General features: G+C 37.0%; 1 protein-coding gene across 1 annotated transcript; it reads left to right on the forward strand.

The window, feature by feature from the left end:
• The first annotated feature begins 1,931 nt into the window (after nucleotides 1–1,931).
• Nucleotides 1,932–9,647, forward strand: haus5 (HAUS augmin-like complex, subunit 5). The gene is made up of 19 exons (XM_008407918.2): nucleotides 1,932–2,285; nucleotides 2,362–2,424; nucleotides 2,551–2,583; nucleotides 3,384–3,408; nucleotides 3,504–3,636; nucleotides 4,151–4,310; nucleotides 4,394–4,472; nucleotides 4,653–4,744; nucleotides 4,824–4,878; nucleotides 4,995–5,122; nucleotides 5,203–5,284; nucleotides 5,397–5,551; nucleotides 5,674–5,836; nucleotides 6,266–6,346; nucleotides 6,460–6,605; nucleotides 7,377–7,473; nucleotides 7,945–8,083; nucleotides 8,241–8,373; nucleotides 9,274–9,647. The coding sequence occupies exons 1-19, from the start codon at nucleotides 2,188–2,190 to the stop codon at nucleotides 9,374–9,376; spliced, it is 1,965 nt and encodes a 654-aa protein (XP_008406140.1). The 5' UTR covers nucleotides 1,932–2,187; the 3' UTR covers nucleotides 9,377–9,647.
• The last annotated feature ends 6 nt before the right edge of the window (nucleotides 9,648–9,653 follow it).

Raw genomic sequence — 9,653 nt, forward strand, 5'->3', positions numbered from 1 at the left:
ATCTGTGCGTTTCAGAAACTACTGACTTAAAACTAAGGTGATGTAATATCATTTATTCTGTTAATAGCTGTCCTATTCAGAGTTTCTCACAACTGTACTGTGGATCTCTGCAACTCCCGTTTGTTCACTAATGTTCCCTAACCAACCTCTAAAACCACTGCAGAATAGTTGTTATGCTGAAATTAAATCAGAAACAGGAAGGAACTGGATTTGGTAGTTTAAACTTATTTGGTAGTTTAGCAAATATAGCCAACTATACGCTCTTTTTCTTCTTCACAAATATCTATCACATAAAATCAAGATAAAAATCACTGGAGGTATTTGCAACTTGTTAAAATGTGAAAAAGTTCAGTATAAATCCTCTCGTCTACAAATCACTCCGTGGTATCAAAATTGGTCAGTTTTTGGATGAAGGTAATACTTAAATCCTTCCTTACACACATTCACACACTCGCAGCATGACCGTCTAATCTGGCTGAAAAATAATCTAGAATTGGAGAGTGGTTCTAAAAATAAACCTTACACTTGATTAGATTATCAAACATTTCATCAAGCATGAGCATTTTTTTCTTTTCACAGCACTTCTGGTGTTGCTAGTAAGTATTTAGTAGGATTTGCAAAAGATAATGTACCCAAAGCTGGTCAAAGGAGGGGCTCCTTGATGCCACTAAATGTTTTACTCACATTTTGCAACATTAACCTCACAAAAACATGTTCTTATTAAAGTGTTGTATTTTACACAACTAATTATCATGTTCTCATTGACAAATTCTCATTCTAAGACTTTTTTCTGCACAAATTGTATAATTACAGTATAAGTGCAGCTATGTGTACAACTATGTGTATCTTTCTGCATTGGATCAGTGGAATACAGACTGTTGTTACAGATTCCCTGGTTTTCAGCTATTTTCTCTGAAGCATCTATTTTTTTTGTGAATTTTATTTTATTTTATGTTTTACATAAAAAGCTTCTGCATTTTGAGCAATTATGCAATAATCAAAATCACCCAGCTCTAACACGGTATCTGTGACCACTTGAGTGAATTTTCAATTTCAACACCATTCATCCTGCTCAAAGTTCAAGTAAGATCACTGCATGGTTTAGGAGGGTGTACAATCAGATTTTAAAGTGGATCAGGTGCGCCCTCTATGCTTCACACCTGCAAATTACAAGGATCTCAATAGCCAACTTTTAAATCTCGTGAAAAATAAAACCATTAACTGATAGTCCACTTATTGCAATTCGATATGAGTAAAACATTTTTAGTCCCAGAAATGTTATGTAGAGATAAAAAAATAAATAAAATAAAAATCACACATCTGCGAAACTGGATGGGTTGATTTAACATTTGTTGCATTCATTTCAGCTTTGTGTCTTGTGTTTTTGTGGTAGAGGTGAGTTTTATTCTAGTTTGTTTTGTTTTATAGAATTATGAGATCTCTTCAGTCCATACCACATAACTAAGCCCATCTGGTGACCTGCAGAAAAAAAGAGATAAAAATCATGGCGATGGCTTAATGATAACATTAATTAGTATCATTAGTAATGACAATAATGGACAAATCCGATCTCATTTTGTCTTATTTCAATCTGGGAAGTAATTATAATCACAGTCTTCAGACAGTTGCTAATAGCAATATCACCAGAAGGGCTTCATACAGAAAAACACTAAAAATGACTTAACAGTGAAGCATCAAAACCTGGTTTTGGTTTTACTTATTCTGTGCTTTTTTTCTTTTTTTGTTTTTACACAAATACGCATAAAACTGATTGATATACTGGAAATATGATGCAATTGTCTTAGAACTGACATTTTTCACTATATTTCATTCATGATTTATAGTTTCGGCAATAAAAATAAACTTACCAAGCCAAAAATGATACACGAACTGTTGCACAGATGGAATCCTGTAACCATGGCAGCGCCCGACTGTAACGAGAGGTGGCGCTGTCGCAAAGGAAATGCTACCCGGAAGTAAGATTAAATACTTGCGCGGGAAATATGTCAAATACCTGTGTGTTATTATTATTGTCAGGATAGACAGTGGAGAAAAGACCGCTTTCTAGGTAGATGGAAAGCGGTCTTATAAATGTAAGTTACCAAAAACTTTACACGACTCAAGCAAGTTAAAGGAGGTTCCTAGTTGTTGCTAATTTTAGCTAGCAGAAAATAGTTAGCAATTAGGATGACGGATAGAAATCTGGTAAAGGAGCTGAAACGCTGGGCTACAGAGGAATTCAATCTGCCTCCCGACAGCCTACCTAATGAAAGCTATTTAAAAACGTAAGTTACGTTTTAAATTACAAAATATGAGACACGTCTTTATTGGCAGTCTTCACGTAATCTATTTTTTTCCTAGGCTTTGTGTTGGGACTGGGAAGTCAATATGGAAGTACATGATCCAACATGTTTTCCAACAGAGGTCAGTCTGTTTTTCTTTTTGATGATTTTCTTTGATTCTTGCAAGCCTCAAGCATTATGACATACCGTAATTAACGCCTCTTGTTACCTGTGTTAAAGACTTATGATGGATTTTCTGTTTTCCAAGGACTGTGAGGATCATGCGTGGCAATCTTCAGTGGTATCCTTTAGTGGCTTTGACCTAGTACACTTATAGGAAGTTATTTGGGAAAACGAATACATTTTTATTAGTTTTGGTCCCACAAAAACTCAGCTTCATACCATTAATAATGATTATTTGCAAAAACTCCGACCAAAGTGGATATTTGAGAATATTTGTGTTTGCGACAAATAATACACCGATATATCCACACAATTCCCAGTCGACATTGTTTTGTGTTAACTCTATTTTCGATTACGCTATTTAAAAGTAGTTCAACCTATTTATCTGTCCACACTAATTAACCTCATGACCCCATGTTTAACTCTTAACAGGAAGTGGTGGTTGTTTTGAAGGATTCTGATTGGCTGACAAAGCTTTTAGGTTTCCGTTCCACTGTTCACTGTTGGCGTTGTTTTAAACAATTTGTGCGGGTTCATGTTTAAGAATCTTTGATAATTGGTCAACAATGACATTAATACATTATATCTAAGCATAGTTTGGTATAAGATTTTTATGGTACAATAACCTCGGGGAAAAATTCCATAATTCTATTTATTTACACAAAAATGTATAGAATAACACTGAATACAACAAGCTGACAGAGAACTCTGTGGCCTCATTTGCCACATTAAAATGTAGGAACGCTGTAGTGGGTTGGTAAGGTTTTTAATTATTTTTTTCTTTACTTTTGTAAAACTACATGAAGTGTGGTGCACATTTACAGATCATCAACAGCGCCTTTCTATCTGCAGTCCTGTAAATCTGTGCGTTACTTACTGTGTTTGCTGGCAATTTCCTTCACCTTGCGATCATTAAAGGTACAAGACACTACAAGACAAAGAGGTAGCCTTCTGCTTTTCCTTCTCCCACTATGTCCAGTTCATTACACCATCAGTGGAATTTCAGCATGGTTTCTGGTGTATTATTTATGTGTTCAGTTGATGCAAGCTGAAGGCCAAAGTGAGGCAGCAAAGCGCAAAGAGCTTCAGACGAAGATAGAGCAGCTGAGGGATGAGATCAGTCACCTGGACTCCCAGATCAGGGGAACAGAGGAACAAATGGCAACACAAGGTTTGTCCTTCCTGTGGTGTATGTACATCAAAGAGGAATCAATGTAAATTTACATTATGTTATTTTAAGTTGAGGAATTGTGAGCTGGCCAATGTAAATGGAGATTAATGAAGAAAATGTGACAATATTGTCACCGACATAAAATCTGGGCTTAAAGTAGAAGCCGGTAAGGAGTATGATGAGCTTCTAAATAAACATTAAACCGTAATAATAAGCCACACTTTCCTCATCCATGTCTTTCTTTTCCTACATCACTGTGTTCCTATCATTACTGCTTGATCGCTGTCATCTTTCAGGTGTTGGCATAACAGCAAAGATTGACCAAGTATAACCGTGGCAGTGATAACTTACTAAATATTTTCTCCTTAGGCTTGCAATTGTAATATTAGACACTTTAGTATTGGACAAATGTTTGCGAGTTCAAATATTGTGCTGCTAGAGGTAAATGTGTTTCACTGTATTTTCTTTTAAGTAAAAATATTGTGCTAAACAATACTCCCACTGCTAATTGTAGAGCGATCTATCAATCGCATCTGGGTCCAAATCGAGGAGGACCAGACCCGGGAACTGCTTCTGAAGGCTTTCAGACAGCGCAGCATCTCCAACCGTACGGTTCTATCTGACGATGTGCAAAAGATCAACGACCACCGCCTGGTGCTGGAGCAGATGGCTAGGTCAGGCAAAAATTCTTTTAAACAACAGACATGATTTCAAATATTTTAAAATATCTGTCATTAATCATCTTGCTGCATTGCAGGAAAGCTGAGTCTGAAGTGCTGTTTGATGATGAGCCGTCCAACCTCAACTCAAAGGCTGCGGCAGTACCACAAGTTCTGGTAGGAGCTGCAGAAATTTGGTTATATTTCTTATCAAATATACATTATCTGATACACTATTGTGCTGACAGGTAAATAAAAAATTGGAGAACTTCAAATCATATTGGAAAATTCAATGTGCAGATTTTAATCTCATTTTCTGTTTGAAGAAAATTTCCTTTATCCTTTTTTGCTTGTCAGCGTGAGCTGAGAGAGCTGAGTGAAGACAGAGTCCACTTCTTTCGATGCTTACAGGAGAATGAAGTGAAAGTGCAACAATCTGCACCCAAAAGGTAACAACTATTATCAGATCAGACTTTTTTTTTAAGCTATGACTTTTCACTTATTTACTGGATTGTTGTCTAATTCTAGCATGCCTCGTGAGCAGAGGACGGCTGTGTTTCAGTACTGGCTCAGTACTTCTGAGGTTGGTGCATTTAGGGTCTTCTGGGTTTTGCAAACTAAGTTGATATTTTTAAGAAAAACTCCTCTTCAAAAATGATTTACCTTTTATGAAAATACTGTTTTCTGTTATTTCATCAGAAAGTCTTGAGCAGTTACCCTCCTAGCCATGTCCTCTCAGCGCTGCAGCATCTAGCTGTGACAGAGCAGAAGGCTCTGCAGGACCAACTAGCTTCTTTGGATGTGGCGCAGGACGTAGCAGCTCTACGGTAAGAGACACTTCACGTTGTTTTAATGGGTTTTGTTCACATCGGCAGTATTTAGTAAGAGAGTTATCGTCTCCATACAGATTCCGATTTGAAAGCGATCACCTTTTGGATATTTCCGCAGAGGAGTGTGATGAGCTTCCACCTGTTCAGACTCTCCTAGAGGTGTGAAACCTTCACTGACATTTAGTCTTGCTTTTGTGTGTGTGTGTGTGTGTGTGTGTGTGTGACTTCTGGTCTGTTACATGTTGGATTTTATTAATGCTCCTTGTTTCAGGCTGCTTGGGCTGAGGTGCAGCAGAGTTTCACAGAGCTGTCCCAAACTCGCTCCAGAATCCAGCAGCTCAAAACTCTGTTGAAGTCTCGTAAGGCGGAGGCCGAGCAGGAAGTGTCCGGTATTGCAGATGAAAACCTCAATGAAAGTTTAGCACTGTGAGTCCAACAATTGAATAGGAAAAAAAGTGTTATTGTATTATGGTGCCAAATAATCTGTGAATTTTGAATGTTTTAATTTACCGTGCTTAGTTCAAATGTCATCTCTAAATTGTTTATAGGTCAACACTGGAGGTGGAGCTGCAGTGTGTGATGCAGGCAGCCGCTCGGGATCACATCAGAGAGCGCTGTATTCAGCTTGACCAGCATGCCAGAAACCGTCAGGAGGCATTAAGGAGTCTTCGCAGCCAGTGGCAGAACATTCTGGACTTCAGAAACCTAGTGGTGAGAAGGAATACTAAATGCACAACATTTTTATTATCAGTTATTGGACTGGGCAAAATGGCTTAAAAATCAAATCAAATGTGTATAAAACCAAATCTGGCTTTCAGAAGAAATTACAAATGGCAGGAAGTATTTTCTAAAACCTGTTTTTATTTCCATCTTCCCTTCTGGGAGTGGATCTGAATTCAAAATGCAAATAAATGAAAGATGTCAAAACATGCTTGTTAAACAAGAAAATAGGTCCTTGGTTGGCCACCGACATCACTCTGAACTACGGAAACTCCAAAGAGTCTACTGGTGGAAAAAAATCCAGATTTTCATATACATAAAATTAAAAAAATCTGTAAAATTGGTTTATTCCCCAGGTTTATTGGTTTCATTTTTTTCAAGATGCCATAAACGTATCTGGTGTCTGTTGTTTCTCTGCAGGCTCTAAGACAGGAGCAGTTAAGAGGTCTGATTAAGGGGAACTCGTCGGCTAAGACGCAGCTGATCAGTGTTCACAGAGAGGTCTGAATCTAATGCTTTAGTCTATTACAAAATACTGTAAATGACTGAACTACTCTTGGAACATTTCTCTTTTTATGTTGATATATGCTTATTCTCTGTTTTCTTTCCTTCAGTTGCAGGAATTTATTGAGGCAAAGCTTGTGCCACAGTTTGAAGACGTAATTGGCGCAGCCAACAATCTCCGAAACTCTGTTTCTAAGGAGGCCAAACAGTTCGGAACAATTTCACTTCTTGCTCTGGACCACAGGACCATGGATGGGTAAAAACACATTTGGATGATATCTACAGAATACAGACCTGAAGCAATTTTGAAAGTATCCAAGAATATTTACTTGAAATGGGAAGCGGAGCTTGTTGAGTTTGATTGTGTTTGAGATAAATTGTAGTTACATAGAACAGGGAACAATACTACACCAAAAAATAAAACTTCTCTTAAAAAATGGTACATTTGTAAATTTAGTAACGCATGACTAAAAGTAACGCAGTGCCTCAGTGAAGTACTTTGTACTTCTTTAAAAGTATTCATAAGTTTGAAAGATTTTTTTTTGTAGGTTTATCTTGCACTGTAGTTACCCCTACAAATCTGTTGGGTTATGTCTCAACAGTCTCTGCACATCTAGGTATTGAAATTGTTGCTCATTATTCTTGGTAAATAGCTCAAAGTCATTTTAGACGAAGCACATCTGTCAACAAGAATTTTTTTAAAGTCTTGCTCAGATTCTCAATAGGACTTATGTTGGGACTTTGTCTTGGCCAAGCACTTGTATATATTTTCTAACAAACATGTGAGACTTCACAGAACAGCTGTTTTAAGACCACTAACCTGCATACAGATGGACTCTGTTAACGTAAAAGGCTGTTCCTGATAGTTGTTGTCATTGGATTTTATTTAGGGGTCTCAGTAATGGTGAATAGGTACAAATACATGCCACGCTTTTCAATGAATACTCAATGTGAAGCGCTGTACATGATAAAAACTGGTTGGTATTGGGATGGCGTTCACTTTATTTTTTTTCCCTTCTCGTTTCAGAATGCACAGAGTTCCTGCGTCATGGTTATCCATTCACCGCTTGCAGGCCTCAAACTTCAGCAGCCTGCATGAGAGCCTGAAGTTCCCTCTGTACAAAGTGAGTATTGGGAGGTGAAATGGTTTAGCCTTTTCATCGATTTTTATTTAACAGCCTCATGGTCCACATAGATGTAAAAATAAAAATAAAACAGACACACCTACTGTTGCAAAGTGGGTAAAAAATAAAAAAAAGTAACCAAAAGTATTTGTTTGTTCTTGTGGAAATGGAAGTTTCAGGGAAATCACTTTGAGGATGTTTGGATCTGCTTTGCTAATTTATGACTTAATATTGAACTTGGTTGTATTATCTTGGGTAAATCCACACTTGTGTGCTTGCAACAGTGGTTGTAATCTTTAGTGTCTTGGACACCGTAATCTTTCACGGGCTGACATCTAAGACAGGGAGGCTTCATTCAATAAGCTGAATATTTTGTGGCCATTCATTAAGGTATATTTGTCACACCTGGTATATAATATTAAAAAATTATTGCCTTTCTAAAATTATTGCCTTTCCATGCATATGCTTCAGGCTCCAGAGGAGTTGTGTTTCCAGTTGCTGTCCCAGCAGCTTGAGCTGCGTTTTCTGCGGGAGTTGCTGCAGCTTTACTCAGCCACGCTGCAGAAAGTAGAGAAGGACTCTGAACAACTGCATGCATCTGATCAAAAAGGTATGAAAGGAAATTGAAAACAGACAGCTGTTCTTAGATATTTTTTTTTCTTTTTTTTTTTATAAAAGCTGGATCTAACAGGGAATTTTATGTTTAGCTGGAAAAAACTTACAGTATGTTTAATAAAAGGGTTTTTGTTTGTCTCTTTAAATCCCAGCTTTGCTGTCCAAAGTCAGGGAGGCGGATCAAAAGCTCCTAAAGTCTTTGCTGCCAACAGCCAGAGGTCTCACCAACCACTGCGCTCAGGGTCTTTCTTATGGAGCTCAAGTCAAGACCGCCATCTCTTACTGGTGAGGAATACTTCTGGAGTAGATGGCTGACTTTGAAGTTCTTTTTTTTTTTAAATAAATACTCATAATAAATACAACCATTTTTAACCTACTTGTGCTTTCAAAATGTCTTTGTTCTCCCAGTAATGTCCTTCCTCCATTAGATAGCTTTGCAGTATGTTTACCTAAATCACATGTATGGTAAAATCAAAGCCACAGCCTGTCAATCCTACAGCATTTTGCTAATAACCTTTTACATTTTTTCCCAATAACACACGTCACAACCACTTTCAGATTGTAGCTGCAAAGTGCAATAAATAAATTTAATACATCCTTAAATATTCAGTTATGACACTCACGTGTTTACACTGGCTTGGTCTGACTTTCACACCTCTATTTTCTACTCGTGGCATATTGTTCTTTTCTCTATGCATATTGTAACTGTCTACTAACCATTTGGTTTCCATGCACTTTGCTGCAGATCAGTTTATTTATTTTCGTAATAAGACGGTTGAAATTTGACTGAATGTCATAATCTAAAAACTTTATATCGTATTGTTTATCCCATTCAGCCCATATAGCATTTACATGTTGTACATTGTAAGTAGAGCGTAACAAACAACGGTTTGCAGAAATCTTTATTTTGTACTTGAACGTCAGGCCTGAGACAACAAGTCTACAAATGTACAACTAGCCAATCCAGAACAATAGGTTTGTCCAGTTGGACAAACAAATGTTAATGCTTTATCATTTTTATTATCTACTGGATGTTTTATTTTTCTACATGTATTAGTAAGGTGACATTAGTATTTTTCTATATCTTACAATGTGCTTTTTCTATTGAATTGCTTTTCTTACTTTCCCTTTGCAGCTCTTTGTACATAACCATAATAATCTGTTTTGGTATTTTCAAACATGTAGGTGGGACAAACCAGCCCAGCATGTTCTGCCTGAGCTCAGCAAAGGAGGACTGACTTTCCAACAGTGGCTTCAGAGATGGAAACTTAAAGCAAAAGCTTCATAGTTTATACCCCAAGGGTTTAAAACACAGCTAACCGCTTTAGTCACCTTTCATTATTACATTGTTAGTTAGAAAACTCTGAAATGTAATTAAATTCTTGTTTTTTCTTTGTATTTTACATATGTCTTGTTACTCGTAACACTTGTCATGTTTAAATCAGACATTAAAATACGCATTTTGAATACATTTGTTTTTAAATGATCTAACCCAGTTTGTGTAGGAATGCCTTCGCTGTTGAGCTCAAACAAGCTAAATAAAGATCGATACATCTTGATCTTGT

This window comes from Poecilia reticulata, chromosome 4 (genome assembly GCF_904066995.2).
Source record: "Poecilia reticulata chromosome 4, P_reticulata-male-v2, whole genome shotgun sequence".
Classification (NCBI taxonomy): Eukaryota; Metazoa; Chordata; class Actinopteri; order Cyprinodontiformes; family Poeciliidae; genus Poecilia; species Poecilia reticulata.

Coding starts and splice junctions, on each gene's coding strand:
- haus5 (XM_008407918.2), top strand. CDS start 2,188: ATGACGGATAGAAATCTGGTAAAGGAGCTGAAACGCTGGGCTACAGAG. Junction 3,637..4,150: donor GGAACAAATGGCAACACAAG/GTTTGTCCTTCC, acceptor TGCTAATTGTAG/AGCGATCTATCAATCGCATC. Junction 5,552..5,673: donor CTCAATGAAAGTTTAGCACT/GTGAGTCCAACA, acceptor AATTGTTTATAG/GTCAACACTGGAGGTGGAGC.